At 64.3% G+C, this 22,735-nt stretch overlaps 11 protein-coding genes across 11 annotated transcripts in view; 5 read left to right on the top strand and 6 right to left on the bottom strand.

The window, feature by feature from the left end:
• Positions 1-48: 48 nt before the first annotated feature.
• Positions 49-252, top strand: F751_1848 (hypothetical protein; the record flags this gene model as incomplete). The annotated part of the gene is made up of 1 exon (XM_011399555.1): positions 49-252. One exon carries the CDS (start codon positions 49-51, stop codon positions 250-252), a length of 204 nt encoding a protein of 67 aa, XP_011397857.1.
• A 725-nt stretch (positions 253-977) lies between these two features.
• On the top strand, positions 978-1,888 carry F751_1847 (Chlorophyll a-b binding protein 4, chloroplastic; the record flags this gene model as incomplete). The annotated part of the gene is made up of 3 exons (XM_011399554.1): positions 978-1,011; positions 1,179-1,339; positions 1,553-1,888. The coding sequence occupies 3 exons, from the start codon at positions 978-980 to the stop codon at positions 1,886-1,888; spliced, it is 531 nt and encodes a 176-aa protein (XP_011397856.1).
• A 957-nt stretch (positions 1,889-2,845) lies between these two features.
• On the top strand, positions 2,846-3,639 carry F751_1846 (hypothetical protein; the record flags this gene model as incomplete). Its single annotated transcript, XM_011399553.1, has 4 exons — positions 2,846-2,935; positions 2,999-3,136; positions 3,311-3,425; positions 3,557-3,639. The coding sequence occupies 4 exons, from the start codon at positions 2,846-2,848 to the stop codon at positions 3,637-3,639; spliced, it is 426 nt and encodes a 141-aa protein (XP_011397855.1).
• A 461-nt stretch (positions 3,640-4,100) lies between these two features.
• On the bottom strand, positions 4,101-6,133 carry F751_1845 (26S protease regulatory subunit 8-like protein A; the record flags this gene model as incomplete). Its single annotated transcript, XM_011399552.1, has 5 exons — positions 4,101-4,608; positions 4,915-5,141; positions 5,400-5,654; positions 5,849-5,916; positions 6,001-6,133. The coding sequence occupies 5 exons, from the start codon at positions 6,131-6,133 to the stop codon at positions 4,101-4,103; spliced, it is 1,191 nt and encodes a 396-aa protein (XP_011397854.1).
• A 328-nt stretch (positions 6,134-6,461) lies between these two features.
• Positions 6,462-6,953, bottom strand: F751_1844 (hypothetical protein; the record flags this gene model as incomplete). The annotated part of the gene is made up of 2 exons (XM_011399551.1): positions 6,462-6,645; positions 6,952-6,953. Coding segments are annotated over 2 exons (186 nt in total).
• A 1,198-nt stretch (positions 6,954-8,151) lies between these two features.
• On the top strand, positions 8,152-9,826 carry F751_1843 (hypothetical protein; the record flags this gene model as incomplete). Its single annotated transcript, XM_011399550.1, has 5 exons — positions 8,152-8,283; positions 8,386-8,975; positions 9,177-9,267; positions 9,414-9,564; positions 9,738-9,826. The coding sequence occupies 5 exons, from the start codon at positions 8,152-8,154 to the stop codon at positions 9,824-9,826; spliced, it is 1,053 nt and encodes a 350-aa protein (XP_011397852.1).
• Positions 9,827-10,209: 383 nt separating this feature from the next.
• Positions 10,210-17,860, bottom strand: F751_1842 (Uncharacterized protein RSN1; the record flags this gene model as incomplete). The annotated part of the gene is made up of 25 exons (XM_011399549.1): positions 10,210-10,248; positions 10,388-10,535; positions 10,679-10,861; positions 10,999-11,082; positions 11,200-11,305; positions 11,580-11,818; positions 11,953-12,017; positions 12,251-12,450; positions 12,582-12,664; positions 12,825-12,937; positions 13,065-13,139; positions 13,412-13,570; positions 13,806-13,932; positions 14,079-14,199; positions 14,480-14,546; positions 14,772-14,889; positions 15,124-15,530; positions 15,672-15,783; positions 15,912-16,096; positions 16,270-16,372; positions 16,542-16,650; positions 16,857-16,947; positions 17,091-17,255; positions 17,492-17,677; positions 17,816-17,860. The coding sequence occupies 25 exons, from the start codon at positions 17,858-17,860 to the stop codon at positions 10,210-10,212; spliced, it is 3,330 nt and encodes a 1,109-aa protein (XP_011397851.1).
• A 218-nt stretch (positions 17,861-18,078) lies between these two features.
• F751_1841 (hypothetical protein) lies at positions 18,079-18,264 on the bottom strand (the record flags this gene model as incomplete). The annotated part of the gene is made up of 1 exon (XM_011399548.1): positions 18,079-18,264. One exon carries the CDS (start codon positions 18,262-18,264, stop codon positions 18,079-18,081), a length of 186 nt encoding a protein of 61 aa, XP_011397850.1.
• Positions 18,265-18,903: 639 nt separating this feature from the next.
• F751_1839 (Lupus La protein) lies at positions 18,904-21,254 on the top strand (the record flags this gene model as incomplete). The annotated part of the gene is made up of 7 exons (XM_011399546.1): positions 18,904-18,978; positions 19,077-19,325; positions 19,492-19,588; positions 19,793-19,908; positions 20,214-20,276; positions 20,842-20,981; positions 21,224-21,254. 7 exons carry the CDS (start codon positions 18,904-18,906, stop codon positions 21,252-21,254), a joined length of 771 nt encoding a protein of 256 aa, XP_011397848.1.
• F751_1840 (hypothetical protein) lies at positions 20,960-21,166 on the bottom strand (the record flags this gene model as incomplete). The annotated part of the gene is made up of 1 exon (XM_011399547.1): positions 20,960-21,166. The coding sequence occupies one exon, from the start codon at positions 21,164-21,166 to the stop codon at positions 20,960-20,962; it is 207 nt and encodes a 68-aa protein (XP_011397849.1).
• Positions 21,255-21,256: 2 nt separating the features above from the next.
• F751_1838 (hypothetical protein) overlaps positions 21,257-22,735 on the bottom strand; it is a gene marked incomplete at both ends in the record, with an annotated part of 6,324 nt that continues 4,845 nt past the window's right edge. Inside the window, 2 exons of the mRNA XM_011399545.1 lie at positions 21,257-21,995; positions 22,126-22,335. Of these exons, the coding sequence (XP_011397847.1) occupies positions 21,257-21,995; positions 22,126-22,335 (949 nt within the window). The remainder of the gene's footprint in view (positions 21,996-22,125; positions 22,336-22,735) is intronic.

Genomic DNA, 22,735 nt, shown 5'->3' with positions numbered 1-22,735 from the left:
TGTAAGGGTCATCCCTGCCTGGTACAGTACGAAGCGGTCTACGTCCCCATGGTGGAGCAGAGATGGTCTCTGGTCCCAAGGGCTGTGGTGGTCTCCCAGTCCCCAAGGGCTCCCTCCTCGATAAAACGGAACCCATCTGGTGGTTGCACTCCCCTCACCACCAAGATGGGGTGCACACCGAGCCTCGGACGCTGTGGTAAGGCTGGAGTGCGCGATGAAGGTAGGGTCTCGGGAAGTGCGACATGGTACTGAGCAGATGGACGCACCTTACAGATCAGCAGGTGAACCACAGGATTGCTCAGGTTCCGCTAGGCAGATGCAAGGCACCGCATGGCCTGGATCAGAGGACCTCGGGACCGCAAAAACTCTGAGTGCGAGTGTGAATATTGTTGTTAAGGGGTTTATTAGGACAGGGTAGGCCGGAGTACAACTGTGTCGCCAGACGTCTAGCAGCTCAGCAAGTACGCATTTTTCCAACTCAGGCAGAGGGGCCGCCCTAGGAGTCTTCAATGCATGCAATACTGCTCATGTGTTTCATTCAATCGCTTTAATGAGGACTAGATGCCACATGGGTCGGCTGCGGAGGTGCTCCACCTGTCCATCGATGTAATTGTTTTCTGCACGGATTCTGCAGTATCAAATTGGATAGAGCTAAGATCTGGGCGAGCTGCTGCCTTATATCAAGGCCGCCCCCCATCAGGCGAACACATCGGGAATAAAGACTCAAAAGATTACCAGGATGATGCTCTCGGTTCTCTCCCGTCCAGCGCCCGTGGCGGTGGGACCCCGTCCCCAGCAGAGGAGGACGACCCGGGTGCATGCCGCTCAGTCCGAGCGTACCCTCTGGCTGCCAGGTGCGCATTCCATGTGCATGTTGCAGCTCACTTTGTGAAGACATCCAATCTTGGCACATGGCATGCATCGTCCTCGGGGGTTCCCCATGAGGTGGGGGTGGGTCACGGCATGACGCCTCCGAAATGGACACGAAATGCCAGAGTATCTTTGTCACAGGTGCGGGATCTCCCCCTCATCTGGACGGCTCCCTTCCTGGCGGTGAGTTTTCTCGACTGCCATGGAGTTGAGGTTGGTTTCAGCCGAAGTCGTCCCCAGGCACAGGTGTTGGATGTAAAATCCTACATACTGGGGAACATGACAACTACCCCCTACTCCCCCCCCAGACTTTGGCTTCGACCCCCTGAACCTGGGCAACAGCCCCGACCGCCTCAAGTGGTTTGCTGAGGGCGAGCGGATCAACGGCCGCTGGGCCATGGCTGCGGTGGCAGGAATCCTGGGCGTAGACCTCCTGGGCAGGCCTGCGTGGTTTGAGGCCGGGGCCCTGGTGAGTCTTCCTGGCTAGGCTGGCGTGTGAGGAACCTGATTTGCAGGGGTTGAAGGACACACGCCTGAAGAGTGTCCATCAGGCTGTGCTGTCGGTGGTGATGGTGTTGTGGCACCTGCAATGCAAACCTTGAAGACCTGTGCTTTGATACAGGGGTTCATTGCGTGAACCCACACCGATGGTATCACCACAAACCAAACTCACGTCCGACAGGACTACTGGATGCCGGCCAAGCCGCTCTTGGCCATCGAGTTCCTGACCCTGGGCTTCCTGGAGCTCAAGCGCTACCAGGGCTGGAAGGAGACCGGGTCCAGCGGCTTCCTGAACAGCTTCCCCTTTGACCCTGCAGGCCTGGACTCCCCCTCCATGCGGCTGAAGGAGATCAAGAACGGCAGGCTGGCCATGATTGCCTTCATCGGCTTTGTGGCCCAGGCGACCGTGACGCGGCAAACCCCCCTCCAGAACCTCACCGCGCACCTTTCCTCACCGTTTGATAACAACATCCTCACCTCTGTGGCCAACCTGCCCAGCACCCTGCCAGGCGCCTGATGCCGAAATGTGTTGCATCTGATTGTAAGCATTGCGGGGGGGTGCTGGGTGCATTGGACCCTGAGCATGTCGAAGTACGGAAGGACGACTGGTGGAGTGAGAAACCGTTGGTGCAAATGGCATCCGCCTAGGGATGTGTAGGTTTTGGAGGGTGATGCTTAGGATGGTGAAGCCGTGATCAGAAGATTTGACAGATTCCACATCAGCTACTGCGCAGCTGCTCCAAGGTGGGAGGTGATGTCAACTAGCCTCTTGACTTCTGGAAACGACATCGAGTACATTCAAACCACTCAGCGTCTATTTACCAAGATAATTAAAACGCCAAAGGCATACGCATCATCTCCGTTCGGAGCTGCCCGTTCACTCAATCCTGTGCCCCTGCCTCGCAAGCTATGCTCGCCCTACGGTCGTCCCCGCTAGGGGCTCATCGGAATACCAGCTTTACATCTAAAGGCGGTAGAGCAAGCCGTGTAGTTGTTCGCGCGCCCCACTCGAAGCTGGTGAGTGGCCCCGACGTCCCGCCTGTACGCGGCTGGGTTGCCCGTTGGCGACAGAGTGCACTCACCTCCATCTCTTGATCCACGTACCACGCCTCGCGAGTGCAGATCTGTCGCGCTGTCCTGACCCTTCCACGGAACGGTGCGATCTCGCGGCACTGGGAGAATGCCTGGAGGTCCGTGCTGGCCACCCCGGCAACCAATGTACTGGCCGCGGGCACCGCAGCGACGGCCGTGCATTCCATCCTGCACACACGAGCTGACTTCTTCCTCGAGATTGCAGAGGTGAGGTGGTTGGAAGCTGGTTGCCGGAAAGTCAAGGGCTCTTGCCTCCTCGAAGGAGGGGGGTAGTTCATCCACCTGAGCACGGGGTCACCCACTGTCGCACGCCTCGCAAGTTCAGTTTGCCCCCTTCCCATCTCTCAATCGTGTACAGAAGCTGAGCACCAAGCCCGTGGAGATGGGCATGGACTCGTGGTTGACGGGCCTGGCGCTGAGCAGCGCCCTGCAGTTTGCCATCTCCGCCGGCATCTCCTGCTTTGCCAGGGAGGTGCTGACGGGCGAGGACGCGCGGCCCTCCCCCGCCCTGCGCCGCGCGGCGGGCGCTCTGGAGGCGCTGCCCATCGACAACGGCCTGGTTTGCCGCTTCGCAGCCAAGGCCGTCTTCTTCGTGGCGGCCCAGGCCTTCATCATGCACGGCAGCAGCCCCGACGCGTTTGCCGCAGCCATCCACCCTTTCCAGGGCCTGCCTGTGAGTGTTAGGCAGCGGACACCTGTGGTTTTGCTCTGACGTGTGCACGGGTGGTCGCCCCTGTCTGTCGTCCTGGGGACGGCAGGGCATAGTAGACTTTTTGGCCGCACATCCTCACCCCCCATTCCCTTGGTCTCCACCTCTGAACCAATGCTTACCACTCTCGACCTGCAGGACATGATCCCCAATGTGGCCGAGGCGTCGGCATTCGTGCAAGCAGACGACATTCTGTCCTCCACGCTGCAGGGCCTCGCCCAGGGCATGTCTGGCCTGTGCCGCGCCACCTCTGGTGTGTTGCGGATGTTGTGGAGATGTGTTGCTGTCCCGGCCCCATCTATCAATGCTGGCGCACCTCACCCTGCCAGTCAGCACCTACCCTTGCACACACACGCTCCCCCCCCCCTCCCACCACCCCCACAGTCGTCTTGGATCGGGCGGCGAGCACCTCCCTGCAACGCGCCATGACGGCAGCGCTCGACACCGCGGCCTCCGGCGCTATCTGAATAACGTGCGGTCGGACTTCCCGACACAGGTGCTCGATTCCTGTGCCCCGTGGATCCCCCACGCTGCCCCCCTGAGCGTGCCCAATTCCGTGCACCCCCTCGCATAAAGCCTTTCAGGAAAAGATGTATCCCAGAGCGCGATGTTCTTCCAGTCCAGCAACTTTTCAATCGCGCCTCCTCTCTCCCTCTCTTTGCCCTGGAGTTGACATGCTCCCCCCTTGAACTCCCTGTACCCCTCCCAACACTGTAAATAGCCGGTTAGCTGAAGTGTGGTTCAGATACCCCAGGGGGATGACAGTGGCATGGCACGGTGCCGGCCCTGTTGCGCTCACGCCAGGTCCCCCTGGTGACGGGCACCCCCATCGGCCAGCGCTGGGAGCAGGTTCCGCCCGCCGTGCCGACCGCAGGGACTATGCATCGCCCCGCGCGCCGCCACGGCGACGCCGCCGCGCCGCGGCACGTCACTTCCAGAGCTTGCGCAGCGACATGTTCTTGTCCTTGTCTTTGCGCATGACCTTGGTCACGGCCATCTCCAGGTCCTCCTGCGTGACGTGTACGCGCCGTTCCCGCAGCGCAAACATCCCGGCCTCGGTGCAGCAGGCCTTGAGCTCTGCGCCCGAGGCCCCCGTCATCTGGTCCGCGATGCGCTTGAGATCGATGCCGCGCAGGAGGTTCATACGCCGCGAGTGGATCTTGAGGATGTCCAGCCGGCTGGCCTCGTTGGGGTTGGGGAACTCGATCTTGCGGTCAATGCGCCCCGGCCGCAGCAGGGCCGGGTCCAGGATGTCCATGCGGTTGGTGGCCATCAGCACCTTGATCTTGTTGGTGGCCTCGAAGCCGTCCAGCTGGTTCAGCAGCTCCAGCATGGTGCGCTGGACCTCGCTATCGCCGGTCCCGCCGCTGCCGTCGATGCGCGCGGAGCCAATGGAGTCCACCTCGTCCATGAAGATGATGGAGGGGGAGTGCTCCCTTTGGGTTTTTGGGGGTGGGGGTGGGGCTATTCAGATTTGTTGGAGAGGGGCCCAGAGTGAGGTGTCGAGGAGATCGATCCAGTTGCAGGCGCGGAGCGCCAGGGCAGCGGCATGACAGATGGCGGTGGGGGCCATGGAGAAAAGGCACGTGTGTGTTGGATGGTATCTGTTGATGCCAGCTCGTCGAGGGGGAGTGCAGCCGGGGAGGCAACCACAGTCAGGCACATGCGCCGGGCACCCTTCCACACCGGCCGCTCTCAACGGCGAAGGCTGCCCCGGGCCCAACACCCCTCATCACCCTCACCTGGCCATGACAAAGAGCTCGCGCACCATACGTGACCCCTCCCCAATGTACTTCTGCACCAGCTCGCCGCCCGACACGCGGATGAAGGTGCAGTCGGTGTGGTGCGCCACCGCCCGCGCCAGCAGCGTCTTGCCGGTGCCCGGCGGGCCCCAGAGCAGGACGCCCTTGGGCTGGGCGATGCCCAGCGCCTCGAACAGCTCCGGGTGTTTCAGCGGCAGCTCTATCACCTGTTGAGGGGTCAGGGATTGGGCTGGGATCAGCGAGGTGGATAGGAAGGAGTGGAGAGCGAGGACCTGCTGCATCGCACAGGCAGTCCTGCCTCTGTTCCTGGTGCGGACACCAGGCAGAACCAGATCCGTGTGTGCTTTAGGAATGGCAGTCTGAGTGTGCAACGCCAACCCTCCACTCACTAGTATCCCCACTCAAAACAGTCACAACCGCCGCCCCCCCCCCCTTCCCCCCCACACACGCGCCACACCACTCACCTCCTTGATCTCCTTGATCTGCTGGTCCAGCCCCCCTACCATGTCGTAGGTGCTGTCGGGCACCTTTTCCACCTTCATCAGGCTGACCAGGGGGTCCACCTTGGAGGGCAGCAGCACGTGCAGCGTGTAGGCGTCGTTGCGCAGCGCCACGCGCGCCCCAGGCGTGATGGTAGTGGGGTCGATCTCCTTGTCAAGGTCCACCACGTACTTGCCGTCGGGGTTGACCTTGACCAGCACCTTGCTCTTTCCCATGAGCTGCGCGGGAATGAGGATTTGCGCGGGTGGGGGGGCGCCCAGGAGCAAGGCAAGCTCCATGGCTCCCGGGATGTCCCGGCCGCGCGCCGAGTCCGGCCCACGGGTCACGCGACGGTCCTGCTCATCAATATCACGAGTTCAGGTCCAAGCTGGTGCGCAGCAGCATTCCCTCAGCGCTGACACCCGGCCTGCACCTTGATCACTTCCCCCACGTAGGATCCCGGCTCCTGCAGCAGCTGCAGCTCCTCCCGGAGCAGTCTAACTGCATGGGCTCATTATTACCATTTGATTTATTTGGATGCAGTGGATCAGCTACTCACAGGATCTCCCAGGCACCGCACGGCACCTTTGGTGTTGAGGTCGTTCCGCTGCGCCTGCATCCTCTGTAGTGCATGTTGCCTGTCCCTGATCTCGATCTCCAGGTCCTCTATCTTGGACGTGTAGTAGGCCCGAAGGCCTTCCCCTGTCGGCTTCACCATGGGCCCGGCTTCGAGAATTACAGAGAGCCCTTGCCTTGCTCTCAATATCTACCAGGGGTGGGGCACGACCACTTCACCACTAAGAAAGCGCGGATTGGTGGCACTCGGCTCAAGTCCAACCTCAACGTCGAGATGTGGCACCACTTGAAAGAATATTACAAGCTCGATCACATCTATGAGCCACATTGCAATCACAAGATTGCGTGATGCACTCCTCTGCCAGCAGAAAACGACTCCTTGGCACTTCAAACGTCATGTCAGGCCGGGGGCTCCACAAGCTATGCCTTGCATGCAGCTCAAAGTCCCACAACCACACCCCTTGAGGAAATCAGGCCTCTCCTCGTGCTGCCTTCTGCGCAGCCTTGGCTTCCTCCAGCAGTTTCCTGACCTCGCCTGGCTTGAGCTCTCCATGCTGCATCTGCCGCACCAGCCGCGTCGCCTCTGGCCTCCTCAGCAGCCCCTTCACATTCGGGAGCCCGGTTCCAAAGCACACGCCACAGACGCGCACACCCCTGTGTGTGTTGCTGGGATGCTCTCAATCTTGGTGCAGAAGGACTGCGTCCAGGTCCATCCCATGCATGGCAAGCCCACATGAGGATCACAGGACGTAATACATGTCCAGGCTGGCGACAAGCGGCCGTTTGGAGGGGCGACAACCCACTGGGTCCAGCAACCCTCTGGGTCACGCCACCCTCACCGCCTACAGGACCCCTCTGCCATGGACTCGCCTGCCAAAGCACTGCGGACACTCTGTGAACTGGTACGTGTCCTGTGCGCGCTTTCTTGTCAGCGCACGCCACATGCCCGTCCCTCCGCACATGTCGCAGGGCGTGATGCCTGTGCCAGCGCACTCCAGGCACCCCATGGGGCCTGGGATGGGGAGGGGAGCAGGACGCGGGGCGGGGGCTCAGCACCGGCCGGTGCCAGGGGCACCAGGGCGCACCTCAACTCGCCCCAGCACCCACCTTCTGTTGCATGTGCACTCTGCCTCTGGCTGTACACCCCGGCGAAAGAAGACGCCATGAGCAGCACCCTCCTGTTGGTGATGAGTGCGGGCGCCGGGACGCAGATGTGATCCTCCTCCTTAGGGGCGTCCTCATGGCCAGAGGATTCCGGGACGGCAGCTCTGACTGTCACGGGTCTTGGGCCTCGCGTCGGGCCTTTCCAGGACCTCACCTGCAAACAAGCGCATGACAAACTTTACTCGAGTGCAGGAGCAATGTCATCCATGCAAGCAGCGGTCGGTTGAAACCTACGATCACCCATGCACTCCTTTGTCGGCACCTGAGGCCCGGGGCAGGTCCCGGCCGGGAGACTAGCGAGGCCTTGAGCCCACATAATGTGAGGTTGGATTAATAAATTACAGTCGAGGTAACCGTCTGATACTTCTGTGGGAGGAATATTGAATCATCCTTGACGGACTCCATGCGGCCCCGCATGAATGGGGGCCGGATCAGGCAGGGGGCACTCGAGAGAGGATCTGCAGAGAGTGGTATCGCCAGCCACAATTCCAGCTGATGCAACTTGAATGGTATATAAAAACAAGAAGATACCTCACTCTTAAGCAATTGTTTGTTGGCCTTGACGACATATTGAGTTTCAGCCGAGTGACTGACCTGTTTTTCCCTCACTGCTGAGAATGACAACGCTATTCTCCCCACGAGACCCAGGACAGGAGGAGCTGTAGGCTATTTCAAAGTTTTTTCACAAAGAATCATCGAGTTCGAGACCGTCATGGGTGACCCAATATGCCCAGGTGTATCCTCAACTGATCTGGGAGACCCTCGTTGGGCGCGATCGATGCCAGGTCCCTGCGCGGGCGGAGAGGCCAGGCAAACACTCTCCATATATGCCAAGGATCATTGGAGTAATACTGTGGCGTCGTCTGCATAGTGCATCGGTCGGCTTTGCACCCCTACCTGTAACGAATATTTTCGCAACAGTGGCACCTAGGCTCTAGCCTCCGACATGTTGAAGGAGTCTCTTACGGTGCCTCGGTTTTGTATTTTTGTCTAAAAATGACAAAGGCTCGGGGCGCGACACGATGCTCGCCCCTGAAGGACGCGCAGAGGAGTTCATCCCACTCCGCCAGACTGTTCGGTGCCTTCAGCCTGACCCTGTTGGCATCGGTTGGCTACGTGGCACTGGTGGTATGTCGGCGGGGTGGATTCCTTACAAAGCATATCTACATCCTACATCCACACGCTCCACTGGACTCGACTCGCTTCCGTCCTGCCCCCCTCCGTTCGCAGAGGTTCGGTGGGGTTTCCCCCTCCCTGGCCATCGGCATGAGCCAGGGAGGACAGGGCGGCCCCCTCCCCCGCGGCCTAGGGGAGGTGTCCTTCACCTCCCTGAAGAACGTACCTGCCGTCTCCTGGCAGGGCGTAGCCTGGGAGGTCGTCAGCCTCCCCGCCGAGCTCCGCCCCTTCCTCAACGTGGACCTCTTCCCCGACCCGCCCGCCCCCGTCGCCTCCTGGGCCTTTGACCGCCTGCTGCGCCTGCGCGGGCCTGGCCTGGCCATCGGCGTGCACCTGGATCGCCAGGTGCTGCAGCGTGGGAAGGACGAGCCCCCCCCCGCCCCATGCAACCCGGGCCAGCTGGCCTGGGTGGCGGGCACCCTGCGAGGGGGCCCCTGCCCGGCGGTGCTCCTGCACAACTGCGCGGAGGCGGCGTGGGCGGCGGGGCAGAGGAGCTCGCGCGCGGAGCTGGTGCTGGCCGAGGAGGCCGCGGCTCGCGAGGAGGACAGCGTGTCAGCCTCGCAGGACGTCGGCGTGGGGATCGTACTGGACTGGCTGGCCACCTCGGACGTCGTCGCCGACTACCTCTTCATCAGCTTTGACATGTAGGGGTTGGGGGGCGTCCTCTGAATCTGGGGTGGTGCAAGCACAGCCCCGCCTGGCCCCGCAGTGGCTGACCACGCTGCAGGGCCGGCACTCTCTACAGGCACGGAAAGCTCAGCAGGGCCAGTTTGTGAATGGAAGCCATCCTTCCCTCCCAGCACACGTCTGTTGCCGACTGGCACCCACCCATCCACACCCTGCAGGCAGAGGCATGTCCCTGGCGACCCCATCGCGTTCATGCGGGCGCAGCCAGGGAGGGACCTGTTCCTGGCCTCTGGCGCGCCAGACGAGCTGGTGCGCCGGAGCTCATGCAATGCATGGCTGTGCACATTATGCAGAGACTTGCCACTGGCTTTCTTGCGGCGCGTAGGTATTTGGGCACGTCACGGCGATCAGCTCACACCTTCACCTTCCCCCCCCCAACCCCTGTGCCTTCCCAGTTTGGGGCCAGGTACCGGATGTGCTTTGGCGGGGAGCAGCCCCCCATGCTGCCCCAGGGCCTCAACCGCCCGGAGCTGTCGCTGGCCTACATTGGTGGCCGGACGCACGCCGTCGTCCGCGTGCTGCAGCGCATCCGGGCCGTGCTGGAGAGTGCGTGGGTGGAAGGAGTGGAGGGGCATAGGGCACCGTTGTGCCTGTGACAAGGCTCCAGATGAGGGTTGGCGGTCTGGCACCAGGAAGACGAGCCTCTTCGCGGCACCCCTTCACCAGCCCCTCACCCTCGCTCGCTCACCATGCGGCCCCCGCTCAACACCCCCCTGCAGCGCTGGACCGCCCGACCGCACTGCACAGCAAGCTGGACTGCACCGGGCCCGCACTGCTCTGGGTGGCCAACCTCACGCTCACCGGCTGAGGGGTGTGTGGCTGGGCCGCCCTCCCTTTCCCCCACCCGCCTCCCTGCCATGAAACATGTGGGCGTGGCCCCTGCCCTGCTGGGACTGTCCGGTGCTCTGCGACGTGAACGACCACCACATGCACCTATTCATTGGTGCAGGGTGGATCAGCATCTTCCCAGCTGCTCACTCTGGACCCACTCAGGCCACTCGCAGCAGTCTCAAAAGCGCCCCGCATCAGCAAGCCCGCGCCCTCTTCATGTCTTCCAATGTCCACGCGTGCTCTGAGCTATAATGCAGCGCAGGCAACTGCAACACACAACGGGAGGGATGCTCCACAAGACGATTCGCAAATCGGTCCGAGCTAGGGTCGCATGCTTGCCCGGCACAGCGCCATGGAGGCTCAAAGGGTGTACCGGGGGATGCCCCACCACTGCCAGCACTGCAGTGAGGGGGGATGAGGAGAGGGGGGAAGACAGTGGCTGTTAGGGGTGTGCCAGGCTCCGTTGAGATGTCATCTCACCAGCAGAAAGGCAACCTCTCCCTCACACACAGCAAGAATTCAGGGCTGCCCGACTCACCTTGCCCCACTCGGGATGCCACCCCTGCGCCTCCATGCGCAGGGGTGGGGCGGTGTACACGTCGGGGTCCACCTGGCCCCTGGCCGCCGAGTGCACCGCCATAAGTGGCACCTGTTTGACCACGGCATCGTACCGCGAGGACAGGTACCTGAGGTTTAGGGGGGGGGGAGGGGGGTCAGGTATTGCAGTCGCAACTTCTGCAAGGGCGAGGCGCTGCAGCGATGGATCCCCGCCTTCCACCGCAAGCCAGCATTCAGCAATGCGGCCCCGCCGTCCCCTCGCGCCGCTCACGACTTGAAGTTGAGGAGCAGGATGGGAAGGGTGACTGCCAGCACGCCGGCCTGGGTATACGCGCCCTTGACCAGGAACACCAGCGCGGTGAAAACCACCATGAGCATCTGGCACCACACCAGCTTGTGCGCAACGTAGGGCCAGAACTGGCCGCCGGACTCGTACTGCCGCAGGTACACATACCTGCGAGGGCGGGCGGGGAGCACGACGGTGATTTTGAGGTTGGAGGGGTGAATGGCGGGCAAGGGCAAATCGCTAGGGCGACAGTCAAAACATGAACTTGGATGGCAACCCCCCTCTCATCCCTTCGTGCCACGTACAGCATCTGGTATCGCCAGATGGGCCAGAGCAGGACAAAGTAGATCAGGCCAAAGGGGAGGATGAGGGGCGAAACCACCGCATACCTGCGTCATGCGTGGAATGGGGAGGAGGGGGAGTGGAGCACAGTATATGGGGGGGGTAGAGAGGCTATGGCGCGGCGAATACTTCAACGCTCTTTCCCACCTAAAGCCTGTACCCACCCAAAGACCATGACAAAGTTCATCATGATGGGGATGCCGATGTCCCTCCCAAAGCGGCAATTCCGGTTCGGCAGCTCTAGGGCCTTGTCCCTCTCAGTTTTGCTTGCTGTCCGTTGGTGGAAGGGGAGGTGCAGGGAGAACATCTGAGCCAGGAGTTTTTGAAGGTGGCGGCGTCACCATCCATGTTCGAAGTCCCCGAAGGCAGGCCCCAGCATGTAGAGAATCATCCAGCGTCAGGCGCCTCCCTTCCTGAGAGAAGCTGCCCTCCTTCCTCATAAGCCGGTCCATCTGCCTTTCCCTCATTAACTGCATCACTTGCTGCCCCCCCGATCGGGAACTTCATCCCCGTTACCCCATCCCAAGCCCCAACAAGTCCTCACCCGGGATGAGCCTGATCAGGCGCCCGATGCTCGTCACCACGGCCTGGCTGGGGTAGAACAGGCGGAAGAAGGCCATGACAAAGGCGCGGTACGAGATATAGTTGATGAAGAAGTTGGAGGCGGCGGGGATGGCCGAGCCCAGCGCCGACCAGATCCGGCCCGGCTCCGTGAGGAAGGTGCGCAGCTCCCCGAGGATGGTGCCGCCCAGCATGGCTCCCAGGAACACGTTAAAGATGTCCCTGGTCGAATGAAGAGGGGGGGCATGGCAGTCTTCTGGTTACACGGGTTAAGGGAATACGTGTGCATGCCTTCAAGTGGAGGGCAGGCTGTCTGGTAAAAGGACAGGGGCCCTGAGGCAGCTACCGGCACCCACCAGGCAAAGAATAGGTCGGCGCAGCGTCTATCCAGGGCCGACAGGCTGACCGCCTGCCCCTCCACCTGCGACGCGAGCCAGGCATGGGGAGGAAAGGTTGCGGGGAAGTAGATGGGGAAAATGAGGGGGCTCTGCCGCCAGTCGTCCGCTTGGGTCTTCCTCTGGCTATACTGTGTGCTGGCGCGTCGAGTGCTCAGCACACTGCTCAATGCCCATGCTCCTTCCCCATGACGGCCCCCAACCCCTCGATCCCATCAAGCCCCTCACCCTCACCCACCCAATCAGCCCACCCCCCCACCTGGGCAAGGTAGTAGATGATGACCGGCAGGATGACCATGTTGTAGATGCTGAGCAGGATCGAGGGCCCCAGCGAGGTAATTAGATTGCGCAGCAGCGCAGGGAACCCCGTCTCCCCACAGATCCACAGGTCTGAGCCGGCCGAGGCCGTGCCGGCTGCGGGGTTGCCGCACAGCGCTATGGTCAGCTGGGCAAAGGCCCCTGCGCAGGGAGGTGGTGAGGGGATGAGGGAACTGAGGGTGTTGAACAGACCGTCGCGTCCAAGGCCCTGTGCCATGCAGGCGCCCGGCCCCTGAGGCCGCCACCGTCGCCATTTCAGGGGATCAAATCACCTGTGAATGCGCCGATGGGCACCAGCATAATGAGGATGATGCCGGGGAGGGCCCACAGCGGGCGCAGCGTGCGCTGCCACCAGCTGCGGCGCGTCGGGTTTTGGGTAGGTCGTGGGGGAGGGGGGGTGTTCACAGCGGCAGGGTCAGGCAGCACGCACTGCATGCCCGACCAAACCCTCATCTAAACTCCTGCAGCTCGTCGGGAAGGGCAGTTACATCGAAGACCCCAGCTCCCGCTCGCACCTGCGCTGCAAGGACGGCCAGTTGATGTCCTCTGGGCGCGGTGCGGGTTCCACCCGGAACAAACGCTGCATGATGGGGTTCAGGTTGGTCTGCACGGCGATGGCCGCCGCCTCCTGGGACCTGCCGTGAGGGGAAAGGGTGCGCCGATGGCTGGTCGAGGCGTGGGAAGAAAAGATGCTCCTGCTTAGCTACGACAACCTCCCTCCCCTCCCTCGCGGCCCCCGGGGGAGCCTGCGGCACTTGCCTGAAGGTGGCGAAGAAGCATGTGGAGGGCAGGTCCGACAGCACCTCCTCGCGTCGCTCCGCCGCCTTCCTCTGCATCGAGGCGGAGGGTTTGGGGATGGTCCGGGAATGGGTGTGGTGTGTGTGGGTGGATGCTGAGGGGTTGCAGGGCGAGCGTGAACATTGGAATCTGTGTGTGGGCCCGACTGCGCGCATGCATGGCGCAGTGGGAGCTGCCGTGGCAACTCTCGCAGACAATCGCCCTCCTGTTCAATCGGCAGCCGCCGCGATGCTGGTCGCGGCGACCGGGTCCACCTCCAAAATTGACAAATGCCAACCCAAACGGAGTCCTTTCATCCCCTAACCAGCACCTGCAGCTTGCTCAGCCGCCTCTGGGCCTTGGCGATGCTGGCCCGCAGCTTGTCCAGCTTGTGGGGCTTCAGGCCCCCCTTCTTCAGCCGGTACTGCAGCCTCTCCAACGCAGCCTGCTGCCCATCCCACCTGTGGATCACGTCGTCCACGGGCTGCGCGGTCGAAGGGAGAAAGCGGGGACAGGGGTGTCACAGAGGGGTCTGCGCAGGGGGCTCACCACGGTGCAGTCTACCCCCCGATGCATGCGCGCCTGACAATTTCCGTCGGCCCCTCCCTCCCACCTCAGATTGCTTGGTTGCCGAAAGGCCCAGATCTTAAGTACCAAAAAGACACCCCAGGCCCAAGTGCCACACGCCGTGCCGGCCCCCGTCTGCCCCCTGCGCGCACCTTGGTGGGGTAGATAGGGATGATGGCGTCGAAGTCGTCGCCAAACAGCTCCGTGAAGAGCTCGGTTGCCACTCGCACGCGCTTGTTGAACATGGCCCACTGCACATCCCGACGCCAGTCGGTGTAGCTGCGGGTGGAAAGGGGGACCAGGCTGGGCATGGCAGTGCCCGCGACAGACCCCAGGCGGCACCACCAGCCTGGCGCCACGAGGCAGGCGCGCCTGCGACCGGCACACCACGCGGCGGGCGGCCTGCGGTGTCGGGTCCCACCCACCTCTGGTCCCGGCGCAGGAGCTGGCGGAGCCAGCGCGCCACGCGCCACCGCCGCCGCTCCGCCGCCTCCTCCGGCTCGGGCGTGCTGGGGCTGGACCCCGTCCACAAGCCGTTCTCCACCTCTGCGAAAGTGCCGGGCGGCAGTCATGCGCCGTCGGATGGAAGCCAAGGCCTCGTGGTCGCTCTGAGGGGCGCCGGGAGAATCCCAGGGCGCCCTCCAGCGCTGGCCAACAGGGGCCCCACCATCTGCGCTCGCCCCAGCGCACGGTTCCCGACCCCGCCCCGCCCCGAGCCCAACACACTCCGTCGCCCGCCCCGCCCGGCCCCTCCCTCCGTCCCTCCCCACTCCTCATCCTCTCGTCCCCCGCTACGACAAATCACCACTGCCAACCCAGCGCTCACCGTCCAGCGCCAGCGCAAAGTCGTCCTGCGCGGCGGTGTAGGCCGGCACGCCCGGCACCACGGCGACCTGCGCCGCGCCTGCCGCCGCCGGCGCGCCGCGCGCAAAGTCAAACACGCCCAGGCGTAGGAGGTGCAGCTTCTCCACGGGCGCATCGGTGACCAGGACGGTGAAGAGGCTGGCGTTAGCCTGGCCGGCTGTTGCGGTGCCGTCATCGCGATGCAAGCGCGGCGAGGGGCCGCGACGCGGCCGCGCCGGCGCGGCGCCGCCGTGCGGCAGCCACCAGGCGCGCACGCCGGCCAGTGCGTCGTCCGAGCCGTTCTCGTCGCCGTCGTCGTCCCCAGCCCCGCGCCCTGCGTCGACGCTGGGGGGCGACAGCGGCGCCGCCTCGGCGTCCGCGCTGGGCGTGCGACTGGGTTCCGACTCCGGCCCCGGTGGCGGCGCCGCGCCCGGCACAAAGGCGGCCAAGGCGTCGTCCGTGGCGCCCATCCCCGCCCCGCCGCTGTCGCCGCTGGCACCGGAGCGCGCGCGCACGTGGCGGATGACGCGGATCGCGTCTCGCGCGTTGCTGCCGCGCCGGCCGCCCAGCGCGGCGGCCACAGCCGCCGCGTGCGAGCCGGAGCGCGCATGGCGAGGGCGCCGCGACGTGTGCTGCGAGGAGCAGAGCGGCGTGCCGGGCCCCGAGCCGCTGCCCAGGCTCAGGACCGAGCCGGAGCGGGGCATGCGCGCTGGGATGAGGGAGAGCGCAGCGCCCCCGCCATCAATCGCGAGGAGATCGGCGTGCGCCTCCTCCCCGCGGTCGCCATCGATCGCCTGGCCGTCGCGCGGCCCCGCGCCACCCGCTCGGGGGCTGCCGAAGCGCTGGCGCAGGGACAGCTCCCCTTCGCCGTCGTGCGGACCTGGGCCCATGCCCCCGCCGCCGTCTTCGCCGGCGCCCTCCACGGCGCCACGGGCCCCTTCAACGCCAGACAGTCCAACAGCGGCACCAACTCCACCGGGCTCCGACTGCGCGGAGCTGGTGGCGCCGCGGAAGCCGTGCAGCAGCACGCGGTCCTCGTCCTCGCCCCAGGCGCGCGCCGGCGGGGCCAGCGCTCGCCGCACGCGCCCCGACCCCGCCAGCAGGGCGTCCGCCAGGGCGCGGGGGCTCTTGATCCCGGCCAGCGCGCCGCCCGCGCGCTGGCCGGCCCCCTCCACCAGCTCCAGCTCCTGGGCGGGGCAGGCAGACGCGCCGTCGGCCAGGCCCAGGCGCGAACGCGAGGGCGCGGGCATGGCCGCCCTGCTCAGTTGGCTGCCCGTGGCGGTGCGCCTGGTTGGAGGTGGCGAGGCGGGACGGCGCAGAAGCTGCCTGAGATCGTGCGCGGTGCACAGATGCAGGGGTCCATCTTTCCGCCCCCCTGAAACACACGGGGCCCTGCATGCACACCACCAGCTCACCTCGGCAGCTGCAGGCGGTTGGTCAGCGCCGAGCCCAGGGAGAAGCCTCGGGCCACGGGCTCCGGATCTGGGCTCGCCCCGCGCTTCGCGCCGGGCCAGGCCGCCGGCGTGAGGGATATCTCCGTCCCCTCGCTCTCGTTCCGGCAAGCGGACGCCCCTGGCTCGTCCTCGTGCATCTCAGTCGCCTGCGATCGTGCGTGTTCGTGTGGGTCTGGGGGAGCGGAAGGGGTGGGCAAGAGGCGCTGGGCGGATGCCACATCTTTCCCGAGCGCGAGGCCAGCGGACGTCCGCCGCTCCCCCCTCCTGCCCGGCCCAGAGGGCAGCCCGACCACCCAGCAGGAGACCCGCCCGACCACACCTGGACCATGTATGCCTGGCGGATGGCGATATACTCCTTGTAGTACTCCACCGTCAGCCAGCAGGTCCAGGCGCAGAACACGTAGACAAGGGTGAAGTGGACCCTGTGGAGCGGGGAAGCGCATACGGAGGGGGGTGGGATACGTCTCACGGCACACTGGAGGTGGTGACTGGCAGGGCGAGGGGCAGCAACGGCAGCAGAGGTGGCTTTAGCGAGGTACCTTCCCTCCCACCTTTTCCCTGTCCTGAACTTCCCTACGTCCCATTGCTTACCACATCAGGGAACTCCTGGGGTGAACGTTGCTGATGGTCAGCTGGATGAAGACCGAGGTGAAGGTGTCGCTGACGGCGTCGGCCTTGGCCTGCGACGCATAGTATCGCTCTGCAGGTGGAAATAGTGGCAGGGTTGGAGATGGGAGGGGGGGTGCAAGGCAGGGCAGGCTTTGGAGTGAGGGGTTGCTGGGGCGGGCAGGCTTCTCGGAACCCCCACCCTTGCACGATTGCGGGTGCCCGTGAGACGGGCCATCATCCGTCGCAACCCCCCCACCAGTCCTGCGGGCCTGCATTCAGTCTGGCCACACAGCCCACCTCCGTAGTTGATGGGCAGCAGGACAGCCACGGCCAGGACGGTCATGGGCGCAAAGAGCGTCACGCCAAAGCCGATGATGCGCGTCGCGACCTGCATGCGATGAGGTTGGAGGGGGAGGGTGGAGGGAGAAACTGGGCCAAAGGGTCCCCTGCATTGTGTGCCTCCTGCCACGCCTGGCTGCACCATGCAGCTCGCGATTCCAGCCCTGCCCCCCCTGCGCCAACCCCCAGCACCTCACCACATGTTCCCTCCACCCAGGGACCCACCAGCGCGTCCAGGCCAGCGCTGCGCACGAGCTCCTCGTCCGAGATGGTGAAGACCGGGACCAGCCAGGACCAGATGCGGTGGTGCCCTGTCAGCTTCATGCGCGGCGGCTTGCGCGTGACGTGGGGCGAGTCCTGATGCGTGGGGGTGGGAGGGCGTGAAGAGGAGTGCGCGTGCGTGCGGCTGTGGGTGTGGAAACTCTGGCGCCGTGTGGGGTCCGAGTGTGCCGCACAGGAACACCCCAACAAAGCAGCAAGGGCCGCCCGCCCCACAGGCAGGCGCCCCCGGGCCTCCCATTCCCAGCGAGGGCGCCACGCGGGTAGCTCTCCCCAGTCCGATTCACAAAAATCCAAACCAGCAGGGCACTCACCAGCCGGGCCTGGTAGAAGGAGAAGGTCCCGCGCCAGGCGATAAACAGGCCCAGCATGACGATGCCAATGATGGCATTGAACCAGAGTCCCGTGATGATGTTCTGCCCACTGACTGCTGTGTTGAAGCAGATGGGGCTGGTGCTGTTCTGGCAGGCATTGGTGTCCGGGTCCGTGCCCAGAGTGATCTGGGGAGGGCCGAGGAAGGGGGGCTGGCGAATGTTAACATCGGTGGTCATGCACCTCCCGGACAACCCTGATGGGCTCCCCCGCGGCTCGGCGTGCGTGAAAGCAGATACGCGTAACGGTGGGACAGCATGACCCACCTTGTAGCCAGGTGCGGGGGGCGGCGGGCCCAGGGTGTCGTTCATGGGGTCTGGCTGCCGAGGGCCGCGGCAGCCCACCAAGGCAGTGGGACGCAGGGAATGCGCTCGCACTCAACCCCTGGCGCGTGTACACGGCGCCATCTGCAGTGGCCAAGAGACCAGAAGGCGTTCCGTCGCAGTGCCGTACTGCCGTTGGGGATGAGGTACGTCGTTGACTTCGAGACGGAGGTGGTGCTTTTAAACTCTGTCAGTTGCAAACGTCCTCACGGGACGCCCCGTATCTTGCCCGCACCTGGGCTGGCACGTCTCACGACGCGCTCATCCGGCTGCAGCGCGGTGGAAGGGACCTCGGGGGTATTGGGTACGACGCGACCCACCACTCGCGGTCTGGACTCGGAGGCAGCCACCGCCAGAAAGATATGCGTCAACTGCTCCCGACTTCCACGCATATACTTCTACCAGAGTCGCGAGGGGGTACCTGGGTCGCCTTTGGTAATACCTACACTCCAAGCAGGTTGTTTTTATCTGTACAGGGGACAAGAACCTACAACGTGGATGTGTAGGTAGGGTATGCTCCGAGGTAAGAGCTGCATCACCCGTCAGGGTGTCTAGTCTCACCGCCCAGGTGTACATGAGATACGCGGTTCGTGGAATTAACATATTGATTACACATTGTTGGTTGACACGGGAGGTGCTGCAGTACACCCACACTCCCTCATATCGCTGGGAAGCGTACTAGGAGCCAGCATGAGGCCACAGAGCATATGACGGACACTATAAAGGCAACATCAGATGTCCTGCTGTGAGAGCTGGTCGAGTGTTATTATTATGACTGCAGTATGCCGCAGAGCTTGTGTAGGCATAGAGAAGATGCAAAGTTCAGGGTGCCAACGTCCTTGCCGCAGCACCCCCAGCATGACCAAGTTCGCCACGTTCCGCCACGAACAGTGACGAAGCTGTTCTGCATGCTTCGATTGGCATCTTAAACGTCCTCATTCAAGTCTGTTGAGTGGATATCCGCGACAAGGAACGGGGTTGTCCATCGACCCTCCAAGACCACCCCCTGCGCGCCGCAGCCACCAGCGAGGATGGCCTCCACAGAGGCGAATCAGGCTGGGACCCCTGCCCTCACTCCAGAGGAAGAGTCGAAGATTTTGCAGCAGGTAGGAATGACCGCCGTGTGAATGGGTACCGCCAGAGCCATCGCGGGGACTGGCCCACCCTCCCTTCACCCACCCCACATCTCAATGGAACCCCCCAGGTCGAGTTTTATTTCTCCGACTCCAACCTGCCCCGCGATGCTTTCATGCTGGAACAGTCCAAGGCCCACCCCGAGGGCTTCGTCCCCCTCCGCGTCATCTCCCTGTTCTCCCGCATGAAGACCCTGCTCAAGCTGGACAAGGCCTGCAAGCAGGTCCCGCCCGCCCTCATGGACGTCATCGTGGGCATCGTCAAGCGCTCCAGCGTCCTGGCGCTGAACGAGGATGCCACTGCCGTCAAGCGCGTGGAGGTGGGCGTCTGGGGAGGACGGCTGGGGTTGGAGGGCCGGGGCTGCTCAGGGGCAAGGCTCACGACTGCCAACTCTGCATCTGGCGTGGCTCTCGGTGGTGCATCGTCTCGCGCCGTCTGCCGCATGTGCATGCATGCCCATGCGCTGGCACCCCTCCGGCTCGCAGGACCTCCCCCCCGTCGAGGAGCTGTCGAAGAAGACCGACGAGCAGTCCCTGTATGCGTCGCCCTTTCCTTTCGACACCACCCTGGACCAGCTCACGGGTGGGGTGCTTGCCTGCTGGCTCAGGGTTCTCCGTGTGGAGGACCAGGCAGGAGCGAGGGGCCCCGATGGAATGCCCCAACAAGATATCTGGGCATGATCACCGGCTATTCTCTGGGCGTGCAGATGTCCGACGGCCCTGGTTGGGCCCAACAACCACCCCCCAACTCCTCCCAGCCATCCATCTTGCCCCCGTCATCATACAGAGTTTTTCAGCAGAGTGGGCGAGCTCAGGAGCGTCCGCATGCGGCGCTTCCTGGCCAGCAAGGACTTCCGCGGCTCGGTATTCCTGGAGTTCTCCAGCCCCGAGGAGGCCGCTCGGGTACGCAGCAGCACACCCAGGGGCAGTGCTCGGGCGAGGCAGGAAGGGAGGAGAGGGGAGGGGGGAATGGAGCTCTTTGAAAATTACCACAAGCCGTTGGCGCAAGGTCGCGCGGTGGTCAGGGAGTGGAAGTCTAGATGTGCCGCGGGGGAGACTAGATCCATGCGGGGTTGAGGGTTGCCACGGGCCTGAGGCGCGCCAGGGAATTGACCGAGGCTGACCTCTCAGCGCAGGCGCCATGCCCCTCCCCGTACCTCTGTGTCTGGCGCGCACCGCCACCCCGCACCGAGCTCGCCCTCCCGCAGGTGGCGGGCCAGTCGCTGGTCTTCCAGGGCGCCCCTCTCCAGCTGGAGCCCAAGCTGAGGTACGTGGCGAGGAGGGAGGAGGAGCGCGACGCACGCGCCGAGGCCGCCGACCAGGCCCCTGCCGCCGCTGCCGAGCCGGCGGCCCCTGCCCCCAGCGGCACTAAGCGCCCCCGTGAGGCCGAGGCGGCGGCAGCCCCCGCCGAGGCCGCCGCCGCGGTGGAGGTCGAGGACTTCACCCCCGGCTGCTGCGTGCGCTTCGACTTCGGCCCCGACCCCGGGTTCGTGGAGCAGCCCAGCTTTGGCCTGGTGAAGGACAGCTTTGGGGGCAAGGACGCGGGGCTAAAGTACGCCGACTATGCCGCAGTGAGTTCGGAACGGGAGGAAAACCACGCCCCCTCCCGAGGGCCCCGCCACCAGCCTGACCCGGAGGGGGACGGACCCTGGCAGGGCGCGCCAGGGGCGGCCCCGGGGCTGCAACAGCGGCCCGTACCCTGCAGTGCTCCGTGCCACTGGCCTGAGGGTTCTCATCCTGTGGGGCACAAGCCTGGAAGAGCACCTCTCCCGCCGCCCACCCCATGTTTGCGTTCCCTAACCCCTGCTTTCCCCCTCCACCCATGCTCCGCCGCAGGGTGCCACCTCTGGCGTGGCCCGGTTCGGCGAGCCGGAACAGGCGCAGCATGCTGTGAAGGACGTGGACGCCGAGGGGCGGCGGATGGTGGCGGGGTACCAGGCCGTTGTGCGGGTCCTCACCGGCGACGAGGAGAGGGAGTACATGGAGAAGGTCGCGCGGCAGCGGGCGGAGACCAAGGCGCAGGGGGGCGCCGGCGGCGGTCGTGGCGGGCGGGGGAGGGGCGGACGTGGCGGCAGGGGCCGCGGTCGCGGCCGTGGTAGACACTGATGAGGACCTGGCGAGGGGCGCAGGCGGGGGGCCCCTCGGCCGCTGGGCGGTCCATGCCCCAGATCTGTCTCTGGGCTGTCCGGATTTGCAGTGGCAGTGTTCCACCTTGCAGATTGGTTATGCTCTGGGAATGGTGTCATTGATGTCACACGACCAGGGGATGCGGCGTATGCTTCGAGCGAGCCGAAGATATGCCGCTACCGGGCTTGCGCCGATTGCACAGCTGCTTCCCGCAAGTGGGATCTGACTGGCGCAGTTGGTTGCCTCGATCGGCGAACCAGGAGGGGGGTGGGGGGGGGGGGAGGGCGGGAGAAGGGGAAGCAGGGGTTCCACCAAAAGCTGTGGGACGAAGTGCATTCGCAAGAAAGCACTTGACCAGCATCAGCATGTTGGCCGCCCCGTTCACATCGCGGTTGACGGCATGAACTCTGCAGGCCTTGTTGCCGCACCGCTTGGTGTCCCACACGTCCACCAGCTTCTCCACGCCATTGCGGACCCGCACGTACTGGTGGGCGTGCAGGGTGGTGTGACAGGCGCAGCACAGTTTGGAAGTCCTGTGCTCGTCGATCACCACCACCCTGCACACCAGCCGGAGGCGCCGCAAGAAGCGGATCCAGGGCCCCGGCGGGGCCCCCCGCATGATGCCCCCCCGGTCCTGGGCCGACCAGTTGCCCACGCCGACAATTGTAGTCATGCCCGGGGGGGCGCGGAACTGCTCCGCCAGCCGGTTGATGGCCCGCTCCCTGCCGACGTATGCTTGGTGGCGCAGCTTGCGGAACGGCTTCTCGTCCCTGTGCCAAGCCAGGCCCTGTCGCAAGGTGGGGACGATCCACGCGACCCGCGGCAGGAGCACCTCTGTGCTCGCTGTCTTATAGGTCGGGCACCTGCGGGAAGGGAAGAGGGGAGTTTGAGCAAGGAGATTATACAGTTGGAGCGATGCGAGGTGTCGTGACACAGTGCCCACCCCTGCAAGGCATACCCCTGCATTAACTCCACAACCCAATCACCACTCACTGGTACAGCTTCTTGACATAGGGTGGGGCGTTTCCGTGCCACTTCGCAATGGCCCTCTCCCGCCGCTTGGACCCCGACATGGAGTGGAACTCCTTTGAAGAGCAGGATGTCACGTTGGCGTGTTCGTCCACCGCGGTGAACATCTTGGTCCGGCCGGGGTCGATGCCGACGTACTTGTCTATCCTGGCATCCTCTGGAGGGGGGTCCCGCCTGCAAATTTTGTTGAGGGGGGTGGGGTGGGGTGAGTTGTGTTGTGGGAGCGCGGCACGTGTGGGAGGTTGGCGGGTGAGTGGGTGGGTGGGAAAGGTGGGTGCGCTTTGCTGCTGGTATACACCACATCCTCAGTCACTCCCGGGAACGGAGCAGCCAACACCCCTGCACAACTTGCAAGCGTCCCAGGCAATCACTGCAGCATGTCGACAAGCCAGGAGAACCATCCCTAGCAGCACACACCCCAGTGGTACAGTCACGGACCACTCACCGGTAGTATTCGTCGGCGATTCCCCTGCCCTGCGGGGCGCCCAGGGGCGCCCCGCCGCGGGTGCGCTTGCCGCTGGTCTTCGGGGCGTCAGGGGGGCGGGGCGGGGGGGCGCCGGGCCGGGGAGGCCCC

The sequence above is a fragment of the Auxenochlorella protothecoides genome (genome assembly GCF_000733215.1).
Source record: "Auxenochlorella protothecoides strain 0710 unplaced genomic scaffold scaffold18, whole genome shotgun sequence".
Classification (NCBI taxonomy): domain Eukaryota; kingdom Viridiplantae; phylum Chlorophyta; class Trebouxiophyceae; order Chlorellales; family Chlorellaceae; genus Auxenochlorella; species Auxenochlorella protothecoides.
This window is presented reverse-complemented; position numbering and strand designations above follow the sequence as displayed.